The sequence below is a fragment of the Sebastes fasciatus genome, chromosome 14, assembly GCF_043250625.1.
Source record: "Sebastes fasciatus isolate fSebFas1 chromosome 14, fSebFas1.pri, whole genome shotgun sequence".
In the NCBI taxonomy this organism is placed as follows: Eukaryota; Metazoa; Chordata; class Actinopteri; order Perciformes; family Sebastidae; genus Sebastes; species Sebastes fasciatus.
Window position 1 is genome coordinate 31,595,422 of NC_133808.1, and position 14,511 is coordinate 31,609,932.

At 40.8% G+C, this 14,511-nt stretch overlaps 1 protein-coding gene across 5 annotated transcripts in view; it reads right to left on the minus strand.

Annotated features, from left to right (window-relative positions):
* The window catches only part of cacnb4a (calcium channel, voltage-dependent, beta 4a subunit), a 40,690-nt gene that overhangs the window by 16,800 nt on the left and 9,379 nt on the right, over window positions 1-14,511 (minus strand). Inside the window, exon 1 of one of the 5 annotated variants that reach the window (XM_074657932.1) lies at window positions 12,716-13,123. The exons of the other annotated variants lie outside the window; for them this stretch is intronic. Within the exon in view, the coding sequence (XP_074514033.1) occupies window positions 12,716-12,760 (45 nt within the window). The 5' untranslated portion in view covers window positions 12,761-13,123. Of the gene's footprint in view, window positions 1-12,715; window positions 13,124-14,511 lie in introns of those variants that run through there. 5 annotated transcript variants of the gene reach the window in all.

Consider the following 14,511-nt stretch of genomic DNA (forward strand, 5'->3'; position numbering starts at 1 on the left):
CTTTGTGCCGAGAAAACAGTGGTCAGAACAATGGAAAGAGAAAACGAAAAATTACATTTCGATCTCAGTTAAATCAAAAAGTGATATTCTCCTCACGAGCACGCGGGGCATGACGATGCCTTCGCCTGGCTGCCACGATCACTAGAAAGTCTTGACGTGACGCCCTTTCAGTTCCCACCAGCTCTCTGAATAAGACTAATAACCTCACTGTAACTGTGTCTGATCTTTGTGACTGTTTTTGCAATGAGGCTCATTTTCATAGATCTCATCTTGCACCAAATGTTTGCATATTACCTTTTTAAATATGTCCAAATAGCACAGGAGCACCGAGATGATATTTGCTTAACAGCGTAGTTAGGGGTTCATTCACCCTTTGAGGTGCTTTGAGAATTACAGTTTCTTTCCTGTCCTTTTGTGAATTCGCTGCTGAGTCTCTATGGTGATCTAACTTGAAGGTTAACCTTCATATTGTAGCCTGTTGTTTCTTTGAAAAAGAAATTTCACCTAGTAATCAGAACAAGTAATTAGAGGCTATAAAACTTGGAGATAGCTGGATACTAATGCTCCATTAATCTTGCACAGGACAAACCACCATGCTCACCTCGCTGTCCAGTTACAGTGTGAATTCAACAATCACTTGTGCAGCCATGAAGCACATCACAGCAGCGTTTCTCACCCTCTCTTTCTGGTCCACTTGGCTGTTATTCTCCATCTCGGTGATGGAGTGAGATGTTTGGCTGCTTTGCAACACAAAATCTGTACTTGACGCTACACCACGGCTGAGTAATCACTACATTAGCATAAACACTGGATGCCTGCCCCAGAGGCAAGCAACAACAGGCTGAGTGCACGGACTCTCTGGGGTCCACCAGCTAATTACTGCTCGTCAGTGCTTTCTAGTACAGGTACGGTGTAGTGTGGAGAGTCGCCCTGCAGGCTGCCGTACACAGCAGGGGGGCAGGAAGCAGTTAACTCCCCAATTAAAGGAGAGGAAGCACCGGAAGATGAGAGGAAGACATCGATATCTCGTATGATTCATTGGCCTCCACAGTGTCTGTAACCCTCCTGTCTACAGTCATCTGTAAATCTCTTTATCTGTCATTTAGTCCAAACACGTCTTTGTGTGTCAGTTTCTCTCACTCTCTATTATTGGACAGTCCCTCCAGGATTTCACACGCTTTTTTGGGGATTGTTGCGGCCAAAAAATGCCTGATTTCACTGCAGCTTTTCTAAAAAAATTGCAATGCATTTTGCAATGTTTTTAGGCTTTTTCTTGGGATTGCTGCAGCCAAAAAATGCCTGATTTCACTGCAACTTTTCTTTAAAAAAAATTGCAATGCATTTTGTGATGTTTTTAGGCGTTTTTGTTTTGAAATAAAATTGCGGGAGCAAGTGAAAATTGCACAAATAGTTGTGGTTTATATATATATATATATATATATAAGTTGCCTTTGATATTTAATTAATATAATTAATTAAATATCAAAGGCAACTTGTTCCAGTGAGAATAAAACTGTTTTGAGTGTTCAAAGTAACCAAAAAGGCTCAGCATTACAAAAATTATAATTATTTATTAGAAAATGTAATTATTTGCATAAAAACATACAATTCAAATGATTAGGAAATAAAAGAAATACATATTAATATTTATTTATATAATATAATGATACAAATATTTGTGTTATTATATTATTTATATTATTATTTATATAATCTATTATATAAATATATAATAAAATATTTGCTTTGATTAAAAATGTGAAAACATTTCCTTCAAACAACTGGATTTATTCAAGTTTCTCTCCAAAAAGTACATTTTACAAGTTTACATTTGAACGCATCATGATAGCGTTATAATTTACCTTCGCCCAGTACTCATTTTTACTGAGCAGAGCTTGAACGCACCATAACATGCTCCGTGCTGTCTGCAGACTAGCTGGTCACTGCAATTACTCAGAGCAGCATCATGGGAATAAATTACAATATAAGTGTCTGATTAAGTTAGTTGTTTCAAATGTTTTTACGGTTTTAAGTTGCAGTGATTTGACAAAATTTCAAGGTTGCACAAAATTCACAGTGATTGGTTGACTGCGTGAATCGCAACTTCCTGGAGGCACTGATTAGAGTCTAAAAAGCACCATAAAAGTGCGGTTAACACTGTTGTTTCAGTCGGTCCACATCAAACCTACAGGCGACTACTGCATGCAACAATCCGTGGCCGAGTGTAACGTGAACCATGTTGCATGATGTAATGATGTACACACACAGCACAGTGCAACGGCCATGACATAATACATAAATGAGCTCATGAATTTTAATGACTTCTTCACTTTCATGTCGTACAATCAAAAGCGGTTCATCCCTCACTGGGTGACACACAATAACAGCAGACTTCCTGCACTCAGTATTCACCTTCAAACGACAAACACATCAACGCACAGCACGAGAAGCTTCTTTATAAAAAACTCAAATAAAATATCCCCTTTTCTGTCTAACATCAACAGTATAGAACACACAAGCTGTCAACATCAAACAACTTAGCGTATTTAAAAAAGAGTGAGCGTCCTCACAAAGTTTCCTTTTTAAAATAATTTCTGTTTTCTTTCAATAGTAAAAAAAAATGTCTGTTTGTAACTTTTTAAGCGTATAAATGTACCGGGTCGGGACACATGCGCTCGCATATGCGCACTCACGTGTGGCCGCTGCCTCTCCTCCTCTGCCTGCTTGCCTTCACTCAGACAGCGCGCGCGTTCTCGCGTACTCGCTCCACCTCTAGACGTGAACGCGCGCTCACTCCACACTGCAGAAGAGTTAGTTTAGCTCTGAGAATATCTAGTTTGTGCAGAAATAACTGCTGCAGCTCCTCCAGACCAACAGAGGTTTCCCGTGTCTTGTGAAGTGATGGGGCTCCGCAGAGAGAAACCTTGTCGTCTCGTTGCCGACCGGATGCCGGTGTCTCCCTGTTCACTCCGGCTGCGGGCGGAGGGAGACGAGTTTCTCGCTGCGGAGCACCGCTGCTTCAGCCTGCGCTGAGGCAGGAGAAGCAAACACAGTATCAGCATTGATTCATGGAGAGACCTTGGTCTGGTCAGCTAACATTACTGCCAAGCAGCTGAAATATAGAGTGATATTGTGCTTTTAGCTGACGTGTGTCTCCTCACTGTGTTGAGCGATGCTCGTTCATATCTATGTAGAGCGAGCACAAGCACGAGCCCGACGCTGACTTTCGTTGATTTCGCGGCCGCAGGTGTCGCTGTTAAGAAGCCTTTCTGAAAGTCACAAATAGTCCCTTTAATTGTTTTTGCAAAGACCACAGTAGGGAACCATCCATGTTATTTTGGGGCAATTAGATGAAAGAAATCCATATTTATGATATAGTGAAGTTTGAAAACGGGTCCCAAGGACAACAGGAAGGTTAATTAGCTATAGATTATGGCCTTTACTGTTTTCATGCAGGATATGAACAGCCCTCCAGTCCGGCTAGCTTTTAATTTAATCTTTTAATAGTAAACTATTACAAAAATGGTCAGATTGATGGATTTATGGACACAAACCTTCTACGCACCATAGCTACGTCAGCTTCCTTTTAAAAGTTGTTTAAATATGTGTACCAGCAGTTAAATAGATGCATGTTTGGACCATTTGTTTTTTACTTTTTGACCTGCTGAAGAAGTGTCATGTTGTATTATTAAACACATTTGCGGTATAAAGTCAATGTGGAGACGTTGGTTTCCAGATCTAACAACATTCCTGCTGTCCATTGTCCATTTCTCAATAATACTCTCTTCTTTCATGACCTGAACTGAACCGTACTAATCTATTCCCCATCAGTCTACTAATACAATGAGTACTTCACCTCATGTATTGCAGCATAATACCGTCATGTTGACAGTGGAGCAGGTGATGCAGCATCTCCTCTGTGCAGAGTTCATGTTTCACTGTTTGAACCACAGATACATCTCTGTGTCAACACACCGACGCTGGTCTCACACAGTAATCTAATATTCCAACTGATCTCTGTCAGCCTTTATCTCCACATTGACTCAGTTTGACTCCATGAAGTAAAAGTAGACCCCCTAAAAAAGACTAACTCAGAGGGTTAAGTCTACAGATGGACAATGCAGTCCAACAACAAATATGAGTGCTGGAGAGAAACCGCTAAGCTGCTCTGCTTATTTTGCTACCCAATAATCAATTAAGTAAAAACAGATATGTTAAAATGTAGATACTGTATGTCAGCTCAGACACATAATATAGAATAAAATCAAAGTTGAATCGCTCTGATGGTCTAATTCGTCATTCTATCTTGGCTGACGAGAGTTCATCTCCGTCTCTCTGTCTGCGTCCAAGTGGCCGCTGTGGACGCGGCGTGTCACCACTCGTCTGTTGAAGCGTGACGATCATGGATCGTGGCGTTCCATCTCTGACTACGCTCGTGTGTTTGAATCTGGACCGTCGATCCACATTAGTGAAGCCCCGTAGCTATCAGGCAGACAGACAGTGTGGAGTTGATCTTCTTCATTGTCTTGTTTCAGCTTTTACTTTAACCAGTCAGGAGGAGGACGAGCATTTCCGTTGCATGTCAGCTAGGGCTGCGCAATTAATCGAATATTAATCACGATTTTGGCTTCCCACATTTATATGAACATGATCGCCTGAGGTATTGACGTTTAAAATGCCCGTTGTGCTCGTTGAAACCGCTGCTGCAGATCAAATCAAGTGCTTCCTAAACAGCTTTTTGGCTTCACTTTCGGGTATAGATATTATCTGTACAACCAATGTGTTTATGATTAAGTAAAGAGTATAAAATTGTTTATCTAGCCTCTTATTGTTGTTAATTTTGCTCTCAAAGAGCACCAGATTGATGCATTTAACTTTCAAATGTAGCCTGCAAAAGAGTAGGGTGAATATTCCTGTACTTTTTCATATTGCACAAAAACAATATTGCAATGTCAGATTTGTATCCAACATTGTGCAGCCCTAATTTGTGCATTAACAGGGATGTAGCACAGCATGGAAGTGAAAACAGCGCTCTGTTTATTTTAATGTTAAAGTGCAGTAATAAAAATATGTTGTCGCTAAAATCAATGAATAATCGTGATCTCAATATTGATCAATATAGCTGTGTCAGCTCTCTTTAAACAACATCTCCATCAGCCAAAGAGTCGTTTTTTCTCAATGCATGAAGTCTTGAATGAGAAGCTTTGTGCTGTTACACCAGCTCGTCGGGGTCGAGCGGATCTGTTTCCATTTTGACCGGACAGCCAGCTGGTGGACGTTTGGAGTCCTGCAGACTCAGCCAAACGGGGTGAAAAACTTGGCCTCAGCACAAATGTTTACCTAACAGATGATGGCACAGTCTGTTGGCCCCCGTGGATGCTGCTGCTGCCACAGACTCTGTTCAACACAACCCATTCTAGTAACAGCATCCATCTACAGAGGACAGACCGATATGAGCCTCTTTCATATCATCTCATTTTCATCATCAGAACAGCTGAGAATGTGAGGTTTTGTGAGCAACTGTGTGGATCAAATTTGTGAGATTATGAAGTCATAAATTTACGAGAAACCTGAAGAGAAAACTGAATGAGGCGAAGGTCCTGAAAGATACATATACACGTTATCTTTCATGTTCTTTCTGTGTTCCTTTATGAACATAAGTAAATACTAAAAAAAAATACTACAGGAAAGTAGAGACGAACAACTATCCTTGAATATACAAAGACGTGTGTCTTTTATTTCAGCAGAGCTCCCACTAAAAACCAAATGCTTTGACGTGAAAAGGTGAAGCAACGTAGTTCCTAAACAAAAATACCCCATGGTTTTGTACTCCACTATTTTCCAGGTTTGTGTTCTCGCATATTTATGACTTTATAATATCAGAAAATATCTCAGAGTTTTTTACTCGTAAATTTGTGAGTTTTTTTCTCATAAATTTGCCATTTTAATCTCAGTGAATATCAAATTATTTCTCACAAATTTATGACTTTATAATCTCGGAAAATATCGGGGGTTTTTCTTGTAAATTTGTGAGTTTTGTTTTGTAAATGTGGCTCTTTAGTCTCAGAAAATATCAAAACATTTTCTTGTAAATTTTACGACTTTATAATCTCAGAAAATATCCAAGTTTTCTTCTCGTACATTCTTTTGGGTTTTTTTCTGGTAAATTTCCACTTTATCTCAGAGAACATCTGGGTTTTTTTTCTCATAAATGTATGACTTTAATCTCACAAAGAGTTATTTCTTGGAATATTACCCTCCTCTCTCTGTGTTTTTTTTTCTACCTTAATGTTACCTACATGGCCCTATACTACGCTGTTGGATTTCTCACATAAATATATAAAAATAAATAAATATTAAAAACAGATCTTTGCACTAGAGAAGAGTGATGATGATGATGATGATAATATGAATTAAAGGAATACATTTTTAAATGAACTTATTTATTTTTGCATTTATTCTTTCTTTCTTTATTTATTTTTGCACTTATTTTGTATTTATTTTATATTTATTTTTAAATATATTATTTATGTATTTATGCATTTATTTATCTATTTATCTCTGCACGATTTTCCCTTTGCATTTCACCCGTTATTTATTTCCCCAAACGTATTGATTACTGTATTCTTTATACATTTATTGACACATTTCTTTTTGCATTTCTTTCTAATTATGCAAATGAGGGGGCTGTCCCTCATCGTGTGTCATCACGGGGTCAGAGTACATACATCGACTATATACTACCAGCTAGCTGCACTCCAGTCTTCATCTTCATCCCTGGCTCCGTACAGCGGCTCAATACAATATGTGATGAATAAAACTACAAAGGAGTATCATTTGAAATCATGTGGAAGCAGCTGTTAAAACTGTGCACGTGCAAGTGCACACACACACACACACACACGCACACACACGCACACACGCACACACACACACACACACACACACACACACACACACACACACACACACACACACACACACACACACACACAATAAAGGGTAAAGCTCCTGGGAGCAGGAAACATGCTTACAAAGGGCTGCCTGTCATCAGGACTAAGGAATGATGTATTGCTTTAGATTCTGCCCTGTTCATCATATTTTTTCTTCCTGCGATAGCGCCTTCTTCTCCCACAACCATCTCATCCAATTACCGTCCTCGGCCACTTTCACGGCAGAACAGATGTTTTGCATGATTGCATTCTATGCCGCGATCAGCCGTTTACATGACGCCACAGTGAACGAGACAGGGTTACAGTATGTTCTCTGTATTATCAGTATGATGTGGTAAATAGCCGTCCCACTGCACAGATGTGTCCTGTAGGCACTGACATGTAGTTCATTTATCATTGTGGAGTTACCATTTCAACCTTTTCCATCAAAAGCAGAGAAAGACAGTAATATAATCTGTTCAAATGGCAGCATTTAATGCAAAAAAAACTTTAACAGGATAAGAAGAGCATCGTTGAAAGCCTACATGGCTTCAGTGGGAAAAATACTACAATTGCATATCAATAATTAAATGAAAATAAATGGTAAAAAGTGCAACAGAGGATTTGTACGTCGGTAAAGTCAGTAAATCAACCTGCCAGGCTGGACGGAGACGATTAATGCCTTTGTCCAGGGCTTCCAGGCGCCTCTGCTAATGACCCATTCAGAGCCATGGGAGTCTTTCCTTGATACAAATAACTGTTGTTTACTGCCTCATTACAAATGAAATCTATAACTGGAGGACCGGAGCGGAAGGAAAATAAAAGCCCCACATAGAGGAGCACCTGCTTCATGTTTCACTATTAATGAATAGTGAATAAAAATGCCCCTCACTACTAGTATCCAGATACTTAATTTACAATGATATAACAAAGAGAAAAGCAGCAAAAGCTCATATTTGAGAAGCAGCCACCGTTTTGTATTTTAGCTTGATGAACAACTTCAACAATGATTTCAACTCATTTTAGCACTGATCTCAAAATGTTTGATTTGAGCGAAATTTGGTAGACTGTATTAGACTGTATTTAAGAAGTGGACGCAGTCATCGTGACGTCACCCGTTGGTTTGTGGACTGCGGTTTTGAAGCCTCGAGTTCAGCATTTTGGCCGTCACCATCTCAGTTTTTGGATCCAGAAGTGACACGAGAGGGTGGAGCTAAGTACAAACAAATGCTGACATTTTTAGGCGACCAAGATGTTATAACTAACTTTGATGAAGTGAGAACACACTGTGAAAGGGTTAAAGTTCTTAGATGAAAACACGGACAACTCCCAGACCGGACAACGCCGTGGTAGCGACCTGTCAATCACAAGGTAGCCCCGCCCTAAAGCATCCCCTGCTTTATGGTCTATCTGACTCTAAATGGGACCATAATTTACTAAATGAACATCATGCTGTATTTAAGAAGACTTGAAACTATAGATTGAGAACATAAACTCATGTTTACAATGTTTACTGAGGTCATAAATCAAGAGAGAAGTAGGCTCATTTTCTCACAGACTTCTATACAACCAGAGGAGTCGCCTCCTGCTGGCTGGTAGAAAGAATGCAGGTTTAAGGCACTTGAGCATTGGCTTCACTTTTCAGACCCGGAGGTTGCCCCCGCTGGTTTCCACCAAGAAGTTCCTTGTAATTTTAGTCCCGGGACGACTTTTCAAAGAACTAAAAGGTTCCTTCAGCCCGTTGTTGTCTGCGTTTCCACAGTGGTCTAAAGACTTGTGAAGATAAGATTAGTAAAGTGTATCGTCTGGGACGGTCATCCCTAAAGAACCCCACCCCTAGCTTTTCCTGTCCGTGACAGAGTTAGCATGCAGCTTTAGCTCTGCTCTGTGTAGCTCTGCTTTTCCTGTCAATGTGTGAAACCCAAAGTGTTTCCATCCTTTACTGGATGTGTAGTGTTTACCACGCTGGATTTAACATGGGAGGGTGCAGGTCGTATCCACGCTGACCCTCCAATGGTTTAGACTTCTTGAGGTTTGTTTTGGTTGACGGATACGGAACGGATATGACGTCACGTTACTCAGACTACCACAATAAAAGCGTTTACTTCCTTCTACCTCCACATAGACTCAGATGAAGCAAATATGTCGATTCTGGCATTAAAACATGACATCCCCTAATATCTTGCATTGTATTGCTATGGTCTCTTGTGCTAATACAGTACTTTTATTCTACTGACTATGAAGTAAGACAAAAGGTAAACATACAACTGTGCAAACTTGGTACTTTAGTTGCTGAGCTCTACATTTCCCACTTTACATTCCTGAAACGGTTGAAGCATGAATGACCACGATGACGTCACTCAGCTCATTTTTAAAGGAAAGGACAGAAAGTATTCAGAGAACGAGGCACTTTGAAACATTCCCAAAACTACTATCATGTGCACAGACGACTCTGCCAACCAACCTCCTCTCTGTCTGCCTCCTGTCCACACACACACACACACACACACACACACACACACACACACACACACACTGACAATGAGTTGTTTGTGAGGATATTATCTAAGAGTGTCAAGTGGCCAGTCTCGAGTCCATCGTGCCACACTCAAGCCTTATCCGTCCAGACGCCAGAGCTCGGTCTGTTCTCCCATCTCCATCCTTCTTCCTCCACTGACCTCCACCCCTGTCAGACCCAGGCCAAAAGGCTAAAAGCATTCTTCATTACATCCACCATCGACGAGGACAGAGAAGTGGAAACATACCTCCACGCTCAGCCCAAATAAGGGACTTGTAGTAATTCACTTCCATTAGTTCTGATGTCTTCTTCTGACTCACAGAGCTCTCCTTCCTGCATCCTTACAATAGTACAATCAGTGAGTGCAGAGGGTTTGATAGGCTTTGTATTTCACATAATACGCTTTTGTAAAGGTGAGTCATGCATTAAACAATATGTGCACAACGGTTGTAAGAGGGTTACGTCGCTCCTGTAAGCTATAGGGAGGGGAAGGTGCTTATTAAAATAGAAATATTCTGCAATAACTTTCACTTCCGCATAAACGGTTAGAGCAGGGGTCAGCAGCCTTTACTACCAAAAGAGCCACTGTAGGCAAAAATAATACAAATCTGTCTGGAGCCGCAAAACATGTGATCATTGTGATGAAGATAACACAGTTTATAGTCTAACTATATAGTATATAAGTCTAATGCAGTGAGGGCCAAAGAGACAATGTACTACGGAGTATTAGGACCACATTGAGGGAAAAAACATCTGAGATTTACGAGAATAAAGTCAGAAGTTTACGAGAAAAAAGTCATAATATTAAGAGAATAAAGTCATAACTTTACAAGAAAAAAGAAAATAACACGTAAAATTACTACTTTATAATATTACGACTTTATTCTTGAAATCTCAGATTTATTTTTTTCCTCAATGTGGCCCTAATACTCCGTCGTACCGTCGTACCACAGACCTGCAACAATGATAAATAAAAATAAAAATGTGAACAAAAAACAGTTATTCATTTCCATGTTTAAAGCTCCACAGGGAGCCACTGGAGAGGAGCTGAAGAGACGCAGGTTGGAGACCCCCGGGTTAAATGGTAACGTTGGTATTTTTCAACTTGGACCCTATTTTTCCATGTTTTTGTGTCTAACGGCTCACAGGCTGCGATGTGGTGCTATGGGCTGTGGGCAAGCTGGTACCGTCTCGCTCAAGGAGAAGGCTCACGAGGTGACGTGTTCCCGGAAGACAACGGTGGAGTAGAGGAATACATCTATGGTGGAAACGCGAGTGTCATTTAATGTCACGGCTGAATATCTAGATGTGGATGAACTCTTTGAATTCGATGACCTCCCGTATTTATTTCAGCCAGAGTATACGGGTATTCAGATTTCACTACAAGACTTCTCCTTGGACACACTAACAAACAGACCGGATCAAGAGAAAAGGTAAGAAAGACGTTATATTTCTCTGTAGGGTTCTCTCCGTAATGTCGTCAGACACTTATAATAACAATCTGAGACTGTCAGTGGCAAAAACAAGACCTTTCAGTGAGCATAACATTACATCAACGCTGCTCACTGCCCTCGCAGCTCGTACAGCGGCTGCCATCTACAGCGTTCTCCCTCCATCCTGGACCAGTTTCAAAAGTTGCTGTCCCCGTTAGACACAAGACCATGGGACAATAGAGACCAGGTTGAAAAATACAGAAGTTACCCTTTAAGATTATGGTCTGAGGCTCGTGTTCTTACATAACAACATCGATAAATCAATAATTGGTCCAAGAATCCATAAGTGGAAATGAGCATAAGACAGTTGTGAAAATATTGGTGCCGGAGTCGAACGTTAAGAGCTAATTTCAAACTATCTTTTTTTTAAGGAGGTCAATCAATTAAAATATTTAATCGCGATTAATCGCATGATTTTCGCATGAATCGTGATTAATTGCAAATTAATCACACATTTTTTATCTGTTCAAAATGTACCTTAAAGGGAGATTTGTCAAGTATTTAAGACTCTTATCAACATGTGAGTGGGCAAATATGCTGCTTTATGCAAAATGTATGTATATATTTATTATTGTAAATCAATTAACATCACAAAACAATGACAGATATTGATCCAGAAACCCTCACAGGTACTGCATTTAGCATAAAACAATATGCTCCAATCATAACATGGCAAACTGCAGCCCAACAGGCAACAACAGCTGTCAGTGTGTCAGTGTGCTGACTTGACTATGACTTGCCCCAAACTGCATGTGATTATCATAAAGTGTGCATGTCTGTAAAGGGGAGACTCGTGGGTACCCATAGAACCCATTTACATTCACTGATCTGGAGGTCAGAGGTCAAGGGACCCCTTTGAAAATGGCAGTTTTTCCTCGCCAGCATTTAACTTTGGAGTGTTATTTAACCTCCTTCCTGACCAGCTGACATGGTTGGTACCGATGGATTCATCAGGTTTTATACTTTCATATGACACCAGTATCTTCATTCTAGCTTTAAAACTGAATTTGCGTTAATGCGTTATTATCGCGTTAACTTTGACAGCCCTATAACAATCAGATTTCTTTTGCTAATACTGAGGATAGGACAGGAAGTGTGAGAAAAATCCCTTCATCTTTAATCTTCAAGAGGCAGCCAGGTGGAGTTACAGACAGATTCTGGCTCAGTGGGATTCCCTCCTCCCTTCCACCCAGCACCTCCTACATTTACTACCTTTGTAAGCATTTTCCACCACATTTCTATCCCATGGATGCCCTCGCTGCCCGTCAATAATAATGTCGGCCTCTCTGTATCAAAGGCGGTGTGAAGGCCTGGTAAAGGTGATGTTTCTCTAGAAATGCATGCATTATTGTCTTGTGTGGAAGACGGATGCAACTGCATAGTGTGTGATCGTGCAGTAAACCTTGATGAGGTATAGTGGGATGTGATAAACTGAGCTTTACAGCATGCACACTGGAGAGATGGTGAGGAAATACTGCTCAGATCTGCAGACTCTCAGTCCAGACAGGAGAGGAACTGTCATCTGGCTGGAGAAAACTGTACAGTTGGTTGATAGAGGAGCCCTAAGACAACACTCTCACGCCGACAAACACACACACACACACACCCGTGCACACCCTTCCCCCAGCCTCTCCTAAACTCCCCCGAGAAGAGTGCACAGCTCAGCCCAGTCAAGTCTCATTCTGTGGGTGTTTATGAAGCGATCGACGAGCCGCGACACAACAGAGAAAAGCATGGTGTGCACAAGAGTGTCAAGACGCCCCTCCACTCACCGCCTCCGAGTCTTCAAATCCATGTCGGTACAAGTTATCGTACATGGAGGAGGGAGATTCCAAAAAAGCAGCTCGTCGGCGCAAAATAGACGATCAACCTGTTCCTGAGAGGACGGCGCTGGGTGATGAGGACGGGGGAGTGACAGAGAGCCCACCAGCAGCCTCCACATGAAGGTACCAGACCACACCAGAGCAGCAGATGGAGAGAAAAAGGTGGAGCGTGTGTTCTCCTGACGCTGAATTGGATATTATTGCCCCCGAGCCGAGCGAGCGTTGGTTCCCATTATTGTAAGGCAGCCCGGTTGTCCCCAGAGGCAGAGCGGACCTGGCATTTCATCTGCCTTCCAAGCTCAGATCACACACAAGCCAATCCCTTTCTCCAGCACTGGGCTGATGACATGAGGAGGGATGCAGCCTGCCGATTGGCTGGCTGGCTGTGTGAATAAGGAAGAGGCAGCGAGGAGAGGGTGGGGGGGTCTGCAGCCTGAGACGGTGTGAATTCTGTGCATGGATGTGTGTGTGTGTGTGTGTGTGTGTTTGAGGTAATCTAAACACCAATCTGCAAAAAAGGCTGACATGTAATTTACACACGTAGAATCGCAGCAAACAGCTGATGATACTTTAAACAGGTGGCAGACCTCAGCGACGACACGTCTTTACTGCTTCGCCATAAACGCCATAAAATCAATCTATAAATGTCTGTGACAGGGAAACTGATCATATCGGACATCAGTCAAGGAGAGAAATATAGTGAGGTTTAACATCTTTTATGAGCAGAGGCTCTGCTGAAAGCATTCACAGAATAATGGAGGAATGGTAAGGCTGCTGCTTTTTTACTATCCTACTGAGAAATATCTGCTAATTTCTTTTGAGTGATTTGTTCCCTGACATATTTAGTTAAATGTATGCGTCTTAAATTAAATATTATGATTTCTTCTTTTTGATAAAACAGTGTCACACATGAGGGAGTCAAAGGAAAACTGCAAGAGCTTATCTTTGATTGTCTGAGACTCAGCTGCTTCTTTAGCAGAGTAGAGCAACAACGCCCTCTCTTATTTGTCACGTAACTTCCGTACTTAAGTGACGCCACTTCCGTACTTATTTTAACCTAAACGTTGACTTATTTGTCACGTAACTTCCGTACTTAAGTGACGCTACTTCTGTATTTATTTTAACTCAAACATTGACTTATTTTTTACGTAAACTCCGTACTTAAGCAACGTCATTTTCATACTTATTTTCACCCAAAGGTTGACTTATTTGTCACGTAACTTCCGTACTTAAGTGACGCCACTTCCATACTTATTTTAACCCAAAGGTTGACTTATTTGTCACGTAACTTCCGTACTTAAGTGACGCCACTTCCATACTTATTTTAACCAAAATGTTGACTTATTTGCACGTAACTTCCGTACTTAAGCAGCGTCATTTTCATAGTTATTTTGACCCAAATGTTGACTTATTTGTCACGTAACTTCCATACATAAGTAACGTCACTTCCGTACTGATTTTAACCCAAATGTATGTGCCTTAAATTAAATATTATTTTTATTTTTGATAAAAGAGACAGTCACAGGGATAGTAAAACTCATCTCTAAAAAATACAGATACGTTTTGTTACATCTTCAGCAGAAGAAGGCCATGGGATACGGCTGAAAGCTTTGAGTGAACCCTTGAGTTTAGATTTTTTTATCACAGTATGTGTTCCCAAAGTCAAGACTGAACTTCCACGCTCTGAGATTAAACAGATTAAATAGATTAAAAACATTTAAAAAGAGGCTAATTGAAATGATCAA